The sequence below is a fragment of the Rhea americana genome, unplaced genomic scaffold, assembly GCF_003343005.1.
Source record: "Rhea americana isolate MKP2758 unplaced genomic scaffold, rheAme1 scaffold_8, whole genome shotgun sequence".
NCBI lineage: Eukaryota > Metazoa > Chordata > Aves > Rheiformes > Rheidae > Rhea > Rhea americana.
Window position 1 is genome coordinate 7,055,946 of NW_028186978.1, and position 19,786 is coordinate 7,075,731.

The 19,786-nt window shown below is 36.4% G+C and overlaps 1 protein-coding gene across 1 annotated transcript in view; it reads left to right on the top strand.

Moving 5' to 3' along the window:
- ARAP2 (ArfGAP with RhoGAP domain, ankyrin repeat and PH domain 2) overlaps positions 1–19,786 on the top strand; it is a 115,318-nt gene that overhangs the window by 72,020 nt on the left and 23,512 nt on the right. The window contains exons 20-25 of the mRNA XM_085322743.1: positions 928–1,140; positions 3,481–3,586; positions 4,872–5,019; positions 5,761–5,829; positions 12,016–12,090; positions 16,311–16,428. Of these exons, the coding sequence (XP_085178869.1) occupies positions 928–1,140; positions 3,481–3,586; positions 4,872–5,019; positions 5,761–5,829; positions 12,016–12,090; positions 16,311–16,428 (729 nt within the window). The remainder of the gene's footprint in view (positions 1–927; positions 1,141–3,480; positions 3,587–4,871; positions 5,020–5,760; positions 5,830–12,015; positions 12,091–16,310; positions 16,429–19,786) is intronic.

Here is a 19,786-nt window from a genome sequence, read left to right on the forward strand (position 1 = left end):
TTCCTCAGGGTAATACCACAAAGGCAGCATCAAACGGGAGCCCTTGCGGGCATCGCAGCGCAAGGAAGCTGGCAGAAGAACATAAGATGCAGTTTGCATAGGTTTTAGCAGAATTCTTCTTTTGACTAGTAAGCAATTTTTTTAGGAAGTATGATTCCCTCTTTTTCAAGCAAAATGGGGAAGGCAGGAAACTCCTCTACAAAAAGAAACATCTATGACAAGCTTCCACAAGTACTAAAAAAATAATAATAATGTTTTGTTTCTTGCTACTTTCACATTTAGTAATTAAAAGTAGCATTAACTATGTTTTAGACTATGATTTTTAAGCTGCGTTTGGGCTTTAGAGGTTTTGGTCATTACATACTAACTTCAACATTGAGCCACTATTCTTGTCCAGTGGCTTGCTGAACCTGATAAAATAACATAAAAAAGGGAATTAGTGCTACTAATCTTGAGGCTTTTAAAAGTGTATTTAAGAGTTGATCAGTAGGGGAAGAAAAATATAGGAGTATTGGTTGTAAAAGCAGTCATCGTGTGTGCGTAGAGACAATACAAGTGATTAAAAGTTCTTTCCTATACTGAGCTTTTTAAAACTATGGTTTCAGGAAGTCCTGAAGAGATTTGGGGATTTGAATTTATCTGTAAAGTATTTGTAAAATTGCAATCCCAAGCTTCCTTAACATTACGATGGTTGTATTTGCAAAGAGGTTGGGTGGGTGTAAGCAGACTTGTCAGTGTTTTTTTCTCTCACGAGATGAGGATGTGTAAAAGCTCAGAGATACATCCGTAGCAATCACAGTCTGCTTGTCAGCCAGGCATGCGTTTTGTATGGTAAGGTTTCAAATTTTTAAAAGAACACTTGACTGTATTCTTTTGGTTTTTTGTTTCTTTTTTTTCTTTTTCCTCTCATATATTCCTGCAATTTAGGTTTAGGTAGCAAAGAGATCTATCTCAAGAATGGCAATTCTTCCAATGTGGCTGATCTGCTAGAAAGCTTCAAAAAAGATGCAAGAAGTGTTAAACTAAGAGCTGGAAAACATCAGCTTGAAGATGTGACTGAAGTACTGAAAAGTTTTCTTTCTCAAATAGATGATGCACTTCTCACTAAAGAACTTTACCCCTTCTGGATCTCTGCATTAGGTAATATATTTAATAACTCTGGATACAGTAAAGGTCATATGCACATTTTCAGTGTCAAATTTAAGGATTTTGTTTATCACTTGCCCTATGTAGGCATATATTAGAGGTTTTGATAATCGAGAAAATAATTACGCGTACATTATTGGGAAAAATTGTTTAAAGACACTGGCTGCAGTAGACTCATATGTCAGAAATCTATTGCCTTTAAGTGAAACAGAATAATAAGAAGAAATAATGATGTTTGCTTGACAATATAGCTGTGAACAATAGACCGATATTTCATTGTGTTTTAGTTGTATCAAATAATGTAAGTGGGAATGATCAGTTTTTCAAGGAAGCATTGTGGTAGTATACAAGAAACAGACAAATGTTAAGACGTCATCTGCATGATAGCTATGCACAACTTAGACATTTGTGTTCTTTGAATATCTTTTATATAACTTTTAATATACAAACATGCACCTATAGGAATAGTATATACTTATTAACAACTATTACTTATTCTTTATTTCCTTAGAAATGTGAATTTAATTGGAAAGAACACCTTAGCATCTTCAACCCAAAGCGTAACTTGTGATGTGTTTGTAACATCAGGAATATGTGTCTTTAAATGATTGAGAGCTGAATCAAGCGCTAACACATCAATTAGTTACTTGTTACATAAATCATGATTTTTTAATAGTATTCTTACAAAGATGTGTATTTGGTTTTATGTTTTTATATTGCACTATTTGCATAATGCAAGAACCAAAAACTCCTTAGCTCACAAACTGTGCTATGAAATTGCAGATGATGGTCCAGTGTTGAGGTTGCCAGCCCATATCATGGGAATGGTATTTTTCTCATTGGATTCTAATGTGATACCAGGCAGTTCCTGATTCGTTCTCTATTTTAACTTCCCTGTATGAAATGGAGGCTTCACATAGATGATACGAGGATAAATACCTTACAGGGGATGAGCTGTGCAGTAGCATAGCAACAGAAGATGCATAGGAAAAATCAATACAGGGCATTAGATTTTGCATTAGCGCGCTAAAATAGTATAGGCCTATTGACCATATGGCTAACTTAGTCTGTAGAAAAGATGATTAAAACGACATTTCTCTCTGTTTTTGCTTAATTTAAAACATATACAGATTGCTTTAATATGAGCCACTGTAAGTTTGGGAAATTCAAGTATGAATATTATACATTCTTGATCTTTCACCTCAATTTGAACAAACTGGAGGGAAGAATATTAAGAATGTATTTACTCATCACAAGATTGCTCTTATCTCATCAGGAATCAGCAAAAGTTGTGTCTCTAACTGTTTAGATTTAAATTAGCTCTTTTATGAAAGTACGTTATGATGTCCTACTGATTTAACTTCCTGATTTGTGCATGGGACTAAAATTCTGCTTCAGCTTTAAAGCAGATAATCCTGTTCTGTTGTAGATAAGTGACACCAGAAGTACTTGTAGGGAGACCAAAACACTTAGGAAGATAGATACCCCAGAGAGCAAAATTTACACAGATTTGAAGACTTTGAAACTACTTTTTTTAGTCAAAACCTAGTACATTCAATAGCTAGCAATCACCTGAAAAGAATGAGAGTCTTTTTCTGTGGTTTTCATTTTAATAAATTTGAGGCAAATAAGGGACTGAGAAGAAAAATGTTTTTAAATGGTAGTAATTGTGCTCCTGCCCTGAGCAGGGTTTTGCTGTGTAGACTTTACACAGCAGTGTCTATGCAAGAGAGAGAGGCAGGCTTGATTTAAAGATAGAGCGTTGTGACAGTGTCTCAGACACCATCATCCTCAAGGCAGGAGTTTTTGTTAATGTCCCTGCCGCTGTTCTGCTGCGTTACTTTGTACAACATACCACTGCTTCTCTTTTGCTCAGCTCTTGTTAGCGTTATATGTTTAGAACTTCGAACTGCTTTGGACCTTGATACACTGCTCTATAAAAATACAAAAAATGAAAAGATCTTGTCATTTCTTAACTCTAGGAACTCTTAGAACTATTTTCACACGCGCGTGTATGCACACACACACACTACAGGTTAAAACGTCTTTTGAATGCAAAAGCAATTGTTTTCCTGGGATTTAGTCTTAAACTATAGCAAATGGTGCGTGAATGTAGAAATGCAACACTTTATTGCTGAATGTTTTTTCCCTGAACTAGTGTACCATAATAGACTTCGCTGATAATAGATTGTCTCAATTGTCTTCATAAAGAATGGGTTGATTGGATAAACTGTAATTTTAAATGACTAGATGTTGCTGATGTAGTTAACAAGAACGCTGTTGGTTTCCACTGTACACTGTTACTAATGCTCAGTGATTATTATTTTCCGCTAGACACACAGAATGAAAAGGAACGTGTGAGGAAGTATGGAGCTTTTATTCGGACACTTCCATCGGTCAATAGAGCAACCCTGGCTGCTTTAATTGAACACCTTTACAGGTCAATGCAAGTAATTCGTTGTAGCAGAGAAATACTTGTAGTCTGGTCTCAGTGTTGCTCTAGCATTAATGAAATGTGGATTGTTTTATCAACCAGTAAGCATCAAACCTTAAGTATTTGCCATGCTTAAGTATAATAGATCCTAGGCAATACTCCCTTTAATTTATAATCTTTTTTTTCTTCAGTAGAATTTTCAGCAGTAGGCATCTAATATCAATTGGCTGGAGCAGTGGGAGAGGACTGCCAGTGTTTATGTCCAAGTAGGGTAATTTTTGATGGAGCTTCTTTACATGAGGTCATTCTCCTCAGTCTGCCAGTCTTACAGAGAATTGTTGCAAGTGGCTTCTGAGGTTAAAATAATTTTCAAATTATCTCTATAAACTGTATTGCACCAGATGACTTTGAGAATTAACTGTCCTTCCTGTATTTCATCACTGCTTCATTTTAACAGTGAGGTAGCTCTGGAGAATATCCAAAATATAAACTAAGACAAACAACAGATCCTATTATTAAATCTGAAAAGCAGATTTTTTTTTAAAAAAAGTGTGACTATGACTCTGCAGAATCATGGCTACATAATAATGGCCATTATTACATGGTATTATTGTCCATTCCACAAGTCAGGTTATTGTATTCCCAGTAAAACAGGGAGTAGAGAATGTGTAGAACTTTATCTTATGAGATACTGCATTTAAAAGTAAAGCTGCTAAAAAGGAGGTGTCCTTTAAAAACTATTTATGCAAATATTAAAATGATTAGTGTTATTTTGGGGATAATGATTACAGTAAGTATTGCAATTAATGAGTTTCTAAGCATATCCAGTTGAGATACTTACATGCTCTTACAGCTGTTCTGAAAGTAGTTTGTTTTCATGTAACAGCCAAATTTCTGTGATGTTTTCAAGTGTTTGCTTCCTGAAGAAGATATGTTACGTAAACAATAGAACTGATATGAAAACTTTACAATAAAAATAGAAACAAAAAAATGATTCCATTTCTTTCCATATTTTGTGTGATCTTAAATCATCTTAAATCATCAGCTTGCAGGAAATAGTTATATAATACAGCAAATAATTTTGATATCACTTGAGGTGTGGAAAGTATGTGTTTTCATTTCTATAATGAAATGGGAGATTAGGTGTACATAACAATAAATAATATTTCGTTGGGTCATTTCATTTAATGTAGTTATTCTTTTTGAAATGCACTCCATATTCTGCAGGGGAGCTCTGAATAACTGAAGGAACAATGGAGCTTTCTAAATAGATTTATTTTTCCTTCAACAGGGTGCAGAAATGTTCTGAAATCAATCATATGAACCCTCACAATCTAGCCATGGTGTTTTCCTCATGCTTATTTCAAACTAAAGGCCAGACTAGTGAAGAAGTCAATGTAATTGAAGATCTAATTAAAAATTTTGTACAACTTTTTGATGTAGGTATCTTTATATAAAATAGTGTCCTAAAAGCTCTACTGGTTGAGGCGATAAAAAATTGAAATCTTCTTACAGTTGAAGGTGGTTCTTTCACAAACAACTTTTATTTGGTGTTGGTTACACTGATTTGCAAAGCTGTTGAACTTTCTTATTCAGTGACTTTGTTCTTTGTCTGCTTTATTTGTTAAGTTTCCAGATAGTTTGGTCTGAGTAGGAAAAGCTATATTTATGGGATTGTTGAGAATCACTGTTTTCCAAAAGGGTGCCTACAACTCTTATTGCTGGCACTAACATGCCAACTTTCAAGGAAACTTCAAGATGATGATTATTGTCTTAGTCTCTGATCTCTGGTAACAAATAGAGAAAAACTGTTTGATTCCCAGGGCCTAGAAAGAATGTTGAATCCAGCTAGACTGAGAATTATTTACTGCTGGCACAAATTTATTGTAGSCCTTTCAATTTGGAGTTTACTGTTCTGCTGTAATATTTTTTTKGGGAGTTTAATATATATTTGGTAAAGTGCATAATAACCCGTCAATGAAATGATCTTTCTGACTGACATAATAATTTGCATAACTGCTCCTGCAAGAGTGGGGTTAATATTGTAAGAATTTCTCTTTTTTATTTTATACTAATATTTATGTTAGTATATTATAGTAGCATTTATGTTAGCTTATTTTGTATTTATAGTTTTTGTATTAGTTTTCCTATAACTTACAAAGATGATCAATTTTGAACAGATTAATGAAGACCAGGTGAAACAAATGGATATTGAGAACAGCTTTATTACCAGGTGGAAAGACACTCAGGTAAGTGGCAAAAATCAGCAGATTTAGAAAGATTTTAACAAATAGTATTTTGTTATTTCTAGGGTTCAATACCTAGATTTCTAAATGTAAGTCTCTAAATTTGTATAGTGACTTGCATTGTTAAATACAGGACTGGGAGGAAAAAAATAAAAGGGGAAGTGTAAACTAATAAAGCAAAGCAGCCCTGTGTAGATTATACTGTGGAATTACGTTCTGGCCTGTGCACTGGGATAACTTACAAATTGGTATATCATGCTCATATTTTTACTACACTTCATAAACTGTAGTAGAAAGGAACGATCAACATTAAGTGTGAAACCAATGATCTCTCTTTTTTGTTTTCAAACATGCATATTAAAATCTTGAAATGTATTTTAACATTTCTATTATTTCAAGAGCTTTGGGCAGATGTGGCCTTTATTCATTACAGAATAGCCATCTCTGTGAGTTTAAAGTGTCTGAATCTTTTGCTGGGTCTTGGTTTTGGGAGTAAATACTGAACCCTGAATTACAAACACTATTTGAGGAACCACCAAACGCGTATAAGGTTACCTCAGTCAGACTGAACTCTGGGATAGAATAAAAGAAAACAGGAGATCTTGTGCTGGTCTTGCCTATAACAGCTTCTGAATAGCTTCAGAATTGGTAAGAAACAGCAAAGTGATAGCATGTTTCACTATCTGAGTAGTCTTTGTGTACAGCCTTTATTACAGCAAAAACTGGTAAGTTCAATAACCTGGCCAAGGTATGTGAATTAAGAGAAGTAAAGGGAAGCAGAGGGAGCTTACAAGCTCTTTCAGAAATCTGAAGTGGTGGAGAGAAGCTTTCAGTAATTCAGCAATTCAGTAAGTTGGGAGTTTATAGAGCTTTAGAAAYTGGAAAAGAAAATCATCAGAAACAAAACTGTGATGCTTTCTCTGAGGGCTCCCTTCCTCCTTTGCAACAGTTGTTTTGTGGTACCTTGYAAGCCATCACTGAAAAGAAGGGCTTTTGCAAATACGAATAGAAGTTGCAAGTTCTGTACATTACTCTCTTGACTCTTAGTTCTTCCTCATATCGTCTTGTTGGCTGGGTACAAAGTGGCAGAAAACAATGATAGATTGAATATTGTTGCAGCAACTACTGCTGGTTAGGTAAGTTCATCTAAACCTGAAGCTGTGAGGAATAGAAAGTAGTGGGGTTTTATTTTTGTTTGTTTGATTTTTTTTTTTTTTTTTTTTTTTTTTTTTTGCACCACAGATACCACTGTGAGATCCCCTTTGAGTGGTCTGTCATATTTGGAAGACTTTCTATTTCTATTCAAGAAAGATATCAGAAATCTTCTTTTCATTTTTAAAATAAAAGTGTAGGCTTTCCTTTTTTTTAATTAAAAAGTTTGCAACACCTGAAAGAGCTAGTCTTCTCAGTTTTAAAGTATGTAATCAAATTTGATCCTTCATGAATAATTGAGCCTGTTTGGGATGTTTTCCTAGGACTCCACAAGTTGTTAGGAGGTGGAGTTATAAAGAAGATTGAACTGTGATTTTAGCTATCCTAATTTGGCTCTCAGTGGGATCGCTACCATCAATAATCAGCTTTACGCCCACTCCATTAATATGCTCTCACTTGATTCTCATCATACACATTGCTAAGATTTAAATCATTGAAAAAAATAAATTTTCACAAAATRAAACAAAATCCTATTCAAATTAAGTCTGTTACTTTGCAGCTACCAATGAGTAATTTGCGATGTCTTCTGGTACAAAATTCAGGAGGCAGCAATAAAAGAGATTCTTACTTTGTTGTATACAATCATCAAATTAGTTATCTTCCTGTATGTTCTTAAAAACACATTGCATTGCTAGAATTTACAATTTTTAGTTTCAGAGAGAATGTCTGTACAAATAGAATAATAGAAAATTGAAGAAAATGGCAATCCCAATTTACATTTGAAGGGAATGAAGGGGCTAGAAAGAAATGTACTAGGAATTGTATTTAGATATATAAATTTAAGATTATTTTTTTCTTTTGGTCGTCCCATTGGAGGGAAAAAATCTCCAAAGGGTATGAAAAGTGCCAAATACCTAGATCTGATGTACTGTAGTCTTAGCTGGACTATGGAGCCTGCCCGTTGAGGCTGACATGTTGCTGCCATTAAATAGTCGCTGAATCATATTGTTGCCTGAATTCTCAGTAGGTTTTTGTTGCCTTCATTAAGTGCTGTCTCAGAGAATTTGGAATATAAGTTATGTTCCATCACRGCTACGATTTCTGTCTTGGCCTTGTTCTTTTGGGCAAGATTTCTTGCGTTTATATACCACAGAGTGGTAGCCCAAAGGTCTTAGATGTACAAAAGCTAATTTTAACYGTGGGGCAGAAGCCCTCCCTGGGCTGTCTGCCCAGGGCAGAGGCCTGACCAGAGAATTCCTCTCTTCTTCCCTGGCCCATACAGTTTGTTTCATGGTGATGTGAACTCAAGCACTGCGTCATGCAAGACACAGTATTTCCATTTTGAGCCTTTAGTGCACGGCTTTTCTTTGATTCCAGATAAGCTGTTTTGTCCCAGATCAAGCATTTAAATTGTCTATTAAATGGGTAGGGAGATTGGGTGTCTTAACAGTCAGCATGCCACACAGRGGAAGCCTTCTAACCTAGCCAGTTATATTTAGAAATATTTATTGAGGTACTGGATTATATTAATTAATCTCTACCAATATCCTATCTGAAAACATCATGAAATGTTGAGTTTGAGTTACAGAATGATTTTGAATGTTATCAAAACTTTAATAATTACATTGCCTGGAAAAAGAGCAACCAGAAGTCAAGTTAATGAACTTCAACTGAGGTAACCTTAGTTGTTTGGAAGTGCTTGCCCCAGAGAGGACAGCTTTTTTTCTTTTCAGCTTTCTAAACCCGTACTGGAACAAAATGTATACCTTTCCATGGTTGATAAATTTAAGTTTGAACTGCCTGTTGGGATAGGAATTGCATTCTCTTTGCTGTGCCGGCCTGTTATCCTTATTTGGACTCCGTCCCACTGATACTGTTCTCCAGAGCCTGATAGCCATTTGTGGCAAGTTGACTGTGACTGTGAATTTCCCTCTGAATTAAGCTGTGGAACGTTTTATGCCTGTTGCCGTAGGAGCTGTTTTTTTTCTATAGCAATGTGTTTAACATAACTAGGAAATTTGGAAGTATATTTTTCTGAAATGTATTGAAGTGTATGTRTAACATGGAAAATGTATGTGTGTCTGGTGCCTGGGACCAGTTCAGTGTAGAAGGGTGTAACTCTGATCAAAGACAATGCAGTTGCTACATTTAAAAGCACGAACTGCCTGAAGCCCATTGATTCATGACACTTTCTCTAGGTTGTTGCAAAGATGTTCTGAGGTTATATATAATCTTTTCTACAGAATTCAGCATTGTCCTAACTATACCCTTTGTCTGTGGTTCTGTGGAATACAGAAGGGCCAGACCTGGACTAACCCTAWGTGTTTGTAAAAGCTTGAACTTGTTATTTTTATTCATTTATAACTTCTGTCACAAGTACAAAGTGCATATTATCCTTATTTTCAGAACACTAGATTATATATAGTCTACATTTCATATTTTACCAGACTAGGTCATACAAACTTCTTTTAACCCACTGTTGTTAAGTTCAACTTAGTATTTAGTGCTTGTCACATTCTCATCAACACTAATGAAGCATAACCAGACCCCAACCAATTATCATGATCTGTATTTGCCAGTACAGACCCTGAAATAAGGTAACAATTTTTGGAACAGAGTAAATGGTTCATTGGAACACTATTTCTTTAAGGTACTATCTTTCATTATTTCAGTGGAAGAAATGGGTGTACTTGTATTCTTCCCAGCTGCTTCCTCCCCTTCATTAGGTATGATCATTTAGCTTGTGAGCAGTTTGCAAGATGCTTTTTCTGCAGCATAGAGATTGGACTTCAGTCTCGTGCAGGAGAGCTAGCTCTTTGGAAATTTTCTTGGATGGGCTTAAAAATGGAGAAAACGTGCAGACTAAGTGATTTTACTGTGTGGATGATTGTCAGCTTAGACCTTGAGCAGCTGTAATTACGAATTATGTCTAAGAATCCTTACCATTTAACATCTGATAATTTGGTGCTATTATATCAAAATGTAGATGTGTTGGTAGGAGAACCAGTGATGCAGATATTTAATGTATTTAGAATATATATCTTGCTAAAGTAGAATTATCTCCAGGCTGATGATGTGGAGAGTGTTCAGARAACAACTGGACCAGATTTCTGTTGAAACCCTGTATGTTCTCCTGTCTGAAATGTCACTGGAGCTGYGTTCCAGGTGGCCCTTCATTAGCTGCTCTTTATTTTCTGTCCACCATATACTTATGCCAGCTGTTTCTGTTTGCTGCTGTAATTTACAGCATATTTTCTGTCATATGGCTGTTTAAATGAGCCCAGTGGAAATCAAATGTCAACTTCATTTTTTTTCCAACCTTTTTCTGTAATATCATCTAAAAAGCAAATTTTACAACTAAATGAGCTTTTTTGAGTCTGTGCCACTATAATTAGGAAGCTTTCTTCAAAGTAGTTTTGTAATGTTTTTCCTCGCAAATGTTTCCATTAGTTTTTTATTCTCAAAGGCTAAACAAACTTTAAAGTCACCATTTTCCATAATGTTAATGTTCTTTAAAATTGAGTGCTGCTATTTATTTTTCCATTGAAATGTGGTTTTAGCATCTGTAAATCATTCAAAATGTATTTCAAAGCTTGCTTGTTTTTATTATTTTCTCCATATCTTATTCTATATATGATGCAGTTGGTTTTACTTTTCTCATCCTTTTCCTCTGAGTTTTAGTAATATATAAATAGATCTGTAGTGCAGCATCACTGTGAATGCTGTTCTCATAATTAAGATACAAATTGTTATGCTTAATGTTAATTTGCGTAGTCATTATTTATATTGGCTTACTAATAAAAGGCTACATCCATTGAAAGGTCCATTTTCCTCTCATTTTTTKTCTTCCTATGCTCTTATCATCATCATCATGTATTTAGTTTTAGAAAATATTTTTACTATCGGGGTGAATTAAAATCTTATGAAGATGCTTGTGGCAACCTCTTAAGGCATCTATGAGGTTTTTATATAAACATTGGACATTTTTATCTATAGAAGAGTAAAGTTAATCTAAGAAAATAATATTATTGTTTTAAATTAGCAARCCTGATAACTATGGAAAATACTGAACTTCTATTGATTCTTATATTTTTTTTTTCCCTTGGTCATAAAATTTTGATTTTACTGACTTTCCAATTCCTTTTTAAGGAAGTTAAATACTATTAGACATTCTTAAATTATGTTTGTTGCTGTTGAATATACTAAACAATTATATATTATTTAATATATTTGGGTTTTTTATCTGATTATTCCACACATTAGCATTTGACATGAAAGTTTAGACAAACTAGTCTAACAAATTTGAAGACTTACATTCAGCAGAAGTCTCTGTCAAGAGCATATGTTTTAATTACTTTTTTAAATAGTATGACTTTTTTGCAGTGATTAATAGTCATAAATATAATAATCTTTGTARTATTGACTGTTAATTATCTCAGTAGGTACAAATTCCGTAAAATGGCTAAATGTCTGAAATACTGAAATCTGTAATTTTTCCTGTCATTGTTAACTAACTCTTTTAAGTTTGGAGATCCTGTCCTGTATTTTTTCATCTTGATTTTAAACAGTATTTCTGCATTTTGACTATGAAATGAGCCTAGTTAAACTCTAACACACAGACCAGARTTAAACGTTTGACAGTTTAAAACACTAAAGTACTTTTATGTAGACTTTTAGTCATGTGTAGATTGATATCCATTTTTGTCATGTCTCTCTTAGTTTTCCTACTCTTGAATGTATATTTGCAAAATGTGTTAATTTTTTTTTTTTTTTTGAAACGTTTCTGTCAGGTTTGTCAGGAATTTTTACCTGAATCAGTTAGAACAGGATCTCTTTCTTTTCACTAGTTAATGTAGTTCAGGTTTTTCCCTTAGAGTCAATGCTTGAGTTATTTTCGTAGATCAGGATATGAAAAAAAGGTTAATGTGCAATAGGTTCTAGCACATCTATTAAATAATCATTTCATATTCCCATTAGAATGTATATTTAAAGTATTTTTAAGACATTCTAATCTTTGTAAATTGTGTTTTGTTCTAGGTTTCCCAGGCTGGAGATTTACTTATTGAAGTTTTTGTGGAAAGAAAAGAGCCAGACTGCAGTATTATAATCAGGGTTAGTGCATAAAAGTGATACAATGGTTTTTACTAAACAATTTCTCATGAAATGTACCAGACTTATTTTCATACATGTTCTTATAATTGCATAATGAAAGTATGAATTTATGTTTCACTATCTTTTTCCGAATATTTTCTTTTGCTTGCTATATTGCGTAAATTTTGTAGAGCGCTCATTATGCATTTCTAAGCAAAAGGCTATAATATAATTTTAAAGGAAAGAAAGAATCACAGAATTTTTGAGGTTAGAAGGGACCTCTGAAGATCATCTAGTCTAACCCCCCCCCCCCCCCCGCTCAAGCAGGCTCACCTAGACCACCTTGCACAGGTGGACAGGATCATGTCCAGGTGAGTTTTGAATATCTCTGGAGAAGGAGACTCCACAACCTCTCTGGGCAACCTGTTCCAGTGCTCTGTCACTCTCACAGTAGACAAGTTTTTCCTCAGGTTCAGGTGGAACCTCCTGTGTTTCTATTTGTGCATGTCGTCTTTCATCCTCTCACTGGGCATCACTGAAAAGAGTCTGGCCCCATCCTTTTGACATACTCCCTTCAGATACTTGCAGACATTGATAAGATCATCACTGAGTCTTCTCTTCTCCAGGCTAAGCAGGCCCAGTTCTCAGAGCCTCTCCTCATGAGGGAGGTGCTCCAGTCCTCTGATCATCTTTGTAGAGCTCTGCTGGATTCTCTTAATTAGYCCCATGTCTCTCTTGTATTGAAGAGCCCAGAAYTGGAGACRGTATGTCGCCTCTCCAGGGCTGAGTAGAGGGGCAGGATCACCTCCCTCGACCTGCTAGCAACAGTCTTCCTAACGCACCCCGGGGTACCATTGGTTTTCTTGGCCACAGGGGCACGTTGCTGACTCATGGTTAACTTTTTGTCCAGCAGAATTCCTAGGTCCTTCTCTGCAGAGCTGCTTTCTAGCAGGTCAGCCCCCAGCCTGTACTGGTGCATGGAGTTATTCCTCCCTAAGTGCAGGATCCTGCAYTTGCCTTTGCTGAACTTCGTAATGTTTCTCTCCACCCAACTCTCCAGCCTGTCCAGGTCTCTCTGAATGGCAGCACAGCCTTCTGCCTCTCCTCTCATCTAACCCACACTTACTGAGCTTCTCTAGGAGGATGTTACGGGAGATAGTGTTCAAAGCCTTGCTGAAGTCAAGGTAAACAGCGTCCACTGCTCTCCCCTCATCTACCCAGCCAGTCATTCCTTCATGAAAGGCTATCAGATTGGTTAAGCAAGATTTCCCCTTGGTGAATCCATGCTGACTACTCCTGAACACCTTCTTTTCCTCCATGTGCTTAGAGATGATGTCCAGGATGAGTGGTTCCATCACCTTTCTAGGTATGGAGGTGAGGCTGAGTCGCTTGTAGTTTCATGGGTCCTTCTTCTKGCCCTTTTTGAAGGCTGGAGTGACATCGGCTTTCTTCCAGTCCTCAGGCGCCTCTGCTGTTCTCCATGACCTTTCAAAGATGATGGGAGAGTGGCCTAGCAACAACATCTGCCAGCTCCCTCRGCACTTATGGATGCCCCCCATCAGGGCCCATGGATCTGTGGGTGTCAAGCTTGCCTATTCCTCTTTGACCAAGAGAAAGCCTTGCTTTCTGCAGACTGTCTCTTGTGTTCCCAGTCTGGGATTCCTGAGGGCTGGCCTTAGCAGTAAAGGCTGAAACGAAGAAGGCATTCAGTAGCTCTACATCCTTTGTCATCAGGGCTCCCACCCTATTCAGCAGCAGGCACACACCTTCCCTAGTCTTCCTTTTGCTACTGATGTATTTGAGGAAGCCCTTCTTGTTGTCCTTGGCATCTCTTGCCAGATTTAATTCAAAATCAGCCTTAGCCTTCCTCCTTGCATCCCTGCAGACTCTGACAATATTCCTATATCCCTCCCAAGTGGCCTGTCCCTGCTTTCACATTCTGTGTACTTTCTTCTTCTCTTTGAGTAAAGTGCTCCTGGCAAAACTCATCCCTGCAGGTCTCCTGCCCCTTTGCTTGATGTCTTACTCACAGAGATGTACTGTTCTTGAGCTTGGAGGAGGTGATGCTTGAATATTTATCAGCTCTCTTGGATCTCCCTCCTCTTCCTCCTAGGGCCCTAACTCATGGGATTCTTCCAGGTAGGTCCCTGAAGAAGCCCAAGTTTGCTCTCTTGAAGTTCCTGATTGCGATTCTACTTRTTGCCTTGCTTCCTCCTTGTAGGATCCTGAACTCCACCATCCCATGGTCACTGCAGCCAAGGCTGCCCTCAACCTTCACATATGCAACCAGTCCTTCTTTGTTTGTTAGCACAAGGTCCAGCGGCACACCTCTCCTTGATGGCTCCTCCACCTGTGTCAAAAAGTTATCATCAGTGCTCTGGACCTCTTGGACTGTTTGTGCCAAACTGTGTTGTTTTTCCAGCAGATATTAGGGTGGCTGAAGTCCCTCATAAGAACCAGGGCCTGTGATGGTGAGGCTACTTCCAGCTGTCTGTAGGAGGTYTTATTGACTTCCTCTTCCTGATCAGGTGGCCTGTAGTAAACACTCACAGCAGTGTCACCCATGTTAGCCTGCCCTTGAATCCTTTATCTATAAGCACTTGATTTGCTCTTCATCYGCTCCCTCAATACATTTCAATTGCTTTTTCACATAAAGAGCAACACCACCACCTTGCTTTCCTGGCCTGTCTTTCCTAAAAGGCATGTAGCCATCCATGACAACATTGCAGTCATGCGAGAAATCCGACCATGTCTTTGTAATTGCAAAGARGGATCATGACCATGTGACTGCACACAGATCTCTGATTCTTCCTGTTCATTCCGCATGCTGCATGCATTGGTGTACAGGCATTTCAGAGAGGTAGTTGAGCRTGCAGGTTCAAGYGGATCCTCCATAGTCATGTCCTGTATGCWGTTCCCTGGCTGCATGCACCTACTCAAGATATCCCCACCTGAGCTACATTTTGCTGACTACCCTGTCTCTGTAACTGTTCCCTTCCCCCATCTTTCCTAGTTTAAAGCTCTCCTTACCTGGCTGGCCAACCTGTTGGCAAAGACACCTTGCTTGGTAAGGTGTATCCCATCTCTCCCCATCAGTTGTCAACCTTCAAACAGGGTCCTGTGGTCATAGAAACCAAAACTCTGTTGCCAACACCAGCAGCGCAGCCARTTAACTTGGAAAATCCATCTACTTATCCCATCTTCCCCCCTCACTGACARGACTGAGSAGGAAATGACCTGGGCTCCCACAGTCTTGACCACCATCCCCAGAACTCTGAAATCGTGTTTGATGGTTTCCAATTTGCCCTTGGTATCATTAGCACCCACATGAATGAGCAGAAGAAATTAATAGTATGACGCGTGGAAAAGCCTGGGGCAGTCTTTCCATGACAGACATCTTCCTTTAGTTTTACTGCTGTATACAGTAGTATATAAATTCTCTCAGCTCTATGGCTGCAACACACAAGAAAATTAACAAGTATGCAGTGAATACTGGCTTTATTCAATACAAGGACATTTAAATGACCTTCCTCCTCTCTTTTTTTGCTAGCGGCGATCTGCGTTGCTTGAGTGCTGAGAAACCTAAGCTTACTAACTATAATTGAGATTTCCAGCCTTGTATCTGATAGCATATTTGAAAGGGTCTGGTCTCCATGCAGTTGTGCTCTGTTATTTGGATGTTAGGAAAAAATTTAAATTTCTGAAATGACAAAGGACAGATATAGTTAAGAAGGAATAAGCAAACTTAGGACAATACTTTTTTTTTTCAGTTTTAACTTTTTCTAGCTTTTTGCTCTACTCAGCATACAACTACATATGTTTTCATGTATACATGCTATGTGTTTGTATATTTAGGTATATATACACACATACATGCATGCACCCAAGAAGACATGCATTCCTTAATATGAATAAAAATGGGAGCATGCATCACTAGGAGAAAAAGTGGCTATGGTGCTTTTGTAAAATTTACGTTTTCATACTCTTGAAAACATATGCAAGTTTTTTTCTAATTTTTTAAAAGTAAAGAAAGGAATTTCTAATTATGACTTTTAGCTGATTGATAACTCAGTAAGTTCAATTTCATGGATCAAAATATATTGAAGTGAGAAATACTGGATTTACTCAGCACATCTGCTTTCTTTTAACTTTTTTTGTCAATTGCAAGGAGGAATATTTTGTACAAAAATCAGAGATCCGAAATTGTAATACTTTATAAACTAACTCAGTTTTTATTCCAGGTATCACCTTTGACAGAAGCAGAAGAATTAACTAATGATGTTTTAGGAATCAAAAACATCACTCCCAACAAAGATGATATCTGGGCTGTTTTTGAGGTAGTTGAGAATGGAGAACTAGGTTAGTGGAACTTTTATTTTTATGTATTTATCAAATTATCATTAGTTTTTATTTTTAAACATGTAACTGAAAAATTACTATAACTTTGTAGAAACAAAACAACAATTAGCCTTTATTCCTTTGTTTTCTGTTTGGGTGCTGCAATACATGCATAATTCCTTTCTACATTTTGTTTGTCATAAATACAGGAATTGGTTTAGAATGCTTATGCATTTGTGGCTGAAAAACATTCTTTATAGTACTCTGGTTCACAGTTTGTTAGCCATCAGCTACGGAAAAGTAGATCTTACCAATAAGTTTCACAGATACTTATTTTCATTTAGTCAGCAGTCAATTTCTAAGGAATCATGTCTTTCAGAAAATGAACTAATAAAATACAGGCAGTACTTGGAGGACAAGTTCTTTTTAATTATTTAGTCAATTTATTTTAAGTGTGCAGACAAAAAAAGGAGGTATAAATTTCTATAACCTTGTCTGTGTGACATTAAGGTGTAAATAGAATCTTGAAACATTTATTTTAAAGATAGGTCTGATGCTAACGGTGGCAAAGATTAAAATATTCATGAACTGTAAACAGATTTTAACACTGGGAGTGCTATGCTAATACTGGAGCTCATGCTTTACTATTAGAGATAATCAAAATAATAAAGGAATCCTTTCTTTATTAAAACTGTATTTTGATGAATACTCACTGTCATCTCATTTTTGAAGAATACTTGGGGCAGAAATGTGCTTGTAGTATATATAAAGTAACTTCTATTAGCACTTTTAAGTGAGTTGCTTTTATTATTATTTGCATGTTGCAAAAGTGGACTTGGGACTAACTTCTGTAGTGGAAATCCCTATTTTCATGTTTTAAAAACAATCTGAAACAAATGGAGAAAACTAAGTCAACCAAACCATAGAATTGCTAAGGTTGGAAGGGACCTCTGGAGATCATCTAGTCCAGCCCTCAAGTGAGTGGCCCATACGGGTAACGAACCCRTGACCTTGGCATTATTAACCMCACGCTCTAACCAACTGAGCTAAACTGTTCCAAGATGACCAGAGTAGTTGTATTCTACTTGACTTAAGATGTAGTTACAGTCATCTAAAGTTTACTGGCATTCCTGATATACTCAGCTTGAACTTGACAATATTTACAGCAACATAAGTACATTCTCCCTTCTGACGTAAACTGAATGATCGTGACCTCTTTTTGCAGCATACAGTCTTGTGGGGATGCTATGTAGAGTTCTAAGGTAAAGTTCGTTTCCAGATTCATAGATGTGGGCATCAGCTGTCGAAGAACACTGGCATCTTCAGAAGAGTCCTGATAACTTTTGCAAGAACTCCTAGAAATCCTGTTTCTTTTGACTGAGGAATGGAAAAACTTGAAGTGGGATTTTTATTTTTTTTTAATTGATAGATAACACTAGCAACTGAAAATTAAACTAGATATCACGAAAGAGTAGAAAGGTAGATGAAAAAGACAGCTCAAGACAGCTTCTGGAGGTATTTGAGTGCAGTAACTAGGATCTTAATGTGGACTAGAAAGTTTGTCTGTATTAATGACTATGGAGGATTGGAAAAATTAAGCTTAGAGTGAGACTCTACAGACCCTGTATAAGACATAAATATTGCCAAGGGAATATCCCATTGAAAGAAGAGTTTTACATTGCAAAATAAAAAGTGCCTTTTCAGTGTCTTAAAAAAAAAAAAAAAAAAAAAAAAAAAGACAACTAAATAAAGATTTAAGTCCTAATTCAGCACTTGGCTCCAATAAGCAGATAAGCAGAGACTGTGTTGATGGAATGGACCCATTTTTGGACCCATTGTGGAAGAGTCTGTGCATTAGAACACTGAACTGAATTAATAGAAGTTGAAAACTGAAAATAATTCAGACAATAAGAGGCACTTGTTCAGGAAGACTACTCTAGTGCTATGGCTGATTTAACAGATTTTCGCAAGGTTGAAACATTGAGGAAATAACAAACAAGAGGAAGAATAGTTCTTTGTTGTCTTTGGTCCAAACGTGAAGCTAAAGAAGCAACAAAGTACCTGAGTTTTTTTGCTGCAGGTTGTTTTACTAGTATCAATTGATAAGGACTATTTAATTTTGCCTCATCTGAGGCACTTAAAAAGTAAGTTGGGATCTTGACATACTCATGACAGTAACAAAGTCTGCTTGTTCGCTTCAACTTTATGTAGATGACTGCAGTGTCTTTCCAATAGAAATGAATTTTATATTTGTGTCCCTTCCGTGGTCTGGTTCCTGTCCAGTGTATGGTGATACTTGGGTTGTTATACTCAAGCCTGAGTTTTTGTAAGAATTATTTTACTTCAAGCTCTCATCAAATGTTTTTAGAATATACTGCTCTAAAAACTAACCCTTAAACGTTGAGAAAATTAGAATCTTACATTTTCTAAAAAGTAATTTTCTTCTGATAGCTATTGCTGTTTAAGACTAAAATGATTGGTTTGGGATATTTACCAGCAAATATATGATGACCTAAGTAAAATGGTAATTGAATGTATGCATTGACTGYTTGATGTTAAAAATAGTGAAATTGCAGTACTAAAAATCAACTAAATTATTTGCATATAGAAAAGTTGAAATTATTGATAAAATTATCTAACCTAATGCAGAGCTTTCAGTACCATATGCTTTTATAAAATAGGGTGTATTCTTTTTTTTTAGTAATTTGTACTTGATGGATAGTTTTTAAATGAGGTGTGTTGCCAGTAATATAACTAATGCATTTCAGCATGATGAGTTATGTACCATGTAATCCATGCTGACAGATGGTCTTAAATGTAACTATAAATAAAACAGTAGGTGTTTACTCTGGGAGTGCTAGCGTTCTAGGAAGATGTGATGATCTGCCAGCTTTTCCTACCTTTCTTTTGTAATTTTTTTCTCGTTAAGTGGATTTTTCTGCTGTACAAAGGCAACAAGTTGTTTTAACTTTATCACACTTAAAAGTCCATAGTCTTTAAACTTCTTTTCACCTTTTGGGAAAGTTGGACCATTTAAATCAAAAGGACCAGAAAAATTAAGTTATAAAGAGCAGTTGAGCTGCTCTCTGAGGAATAGTTATTTCTGTTAGGCTGCTTTGTTATCATGTCTGATTAGTGAAATCTGTATGTAAGTGATTTGATATGTCTATAGGTAAGGTAGCTTTTTTGCCTCTGATAACAGAAATGTTGTTTTCTGCCATTCAATAGTGTGCTATAAATAAAGGAGGTACAAGCGGCAGTTGTGATTGCTTCTTCCTAGAGCTCTGGTGTTCAGGAAAAGGTGTCCAAGTAGAGTATAGTGCTGGACTGTCCCAACACAGGTGTTGGTATTTCATATTCAGCTACCCCAGCAAAAATG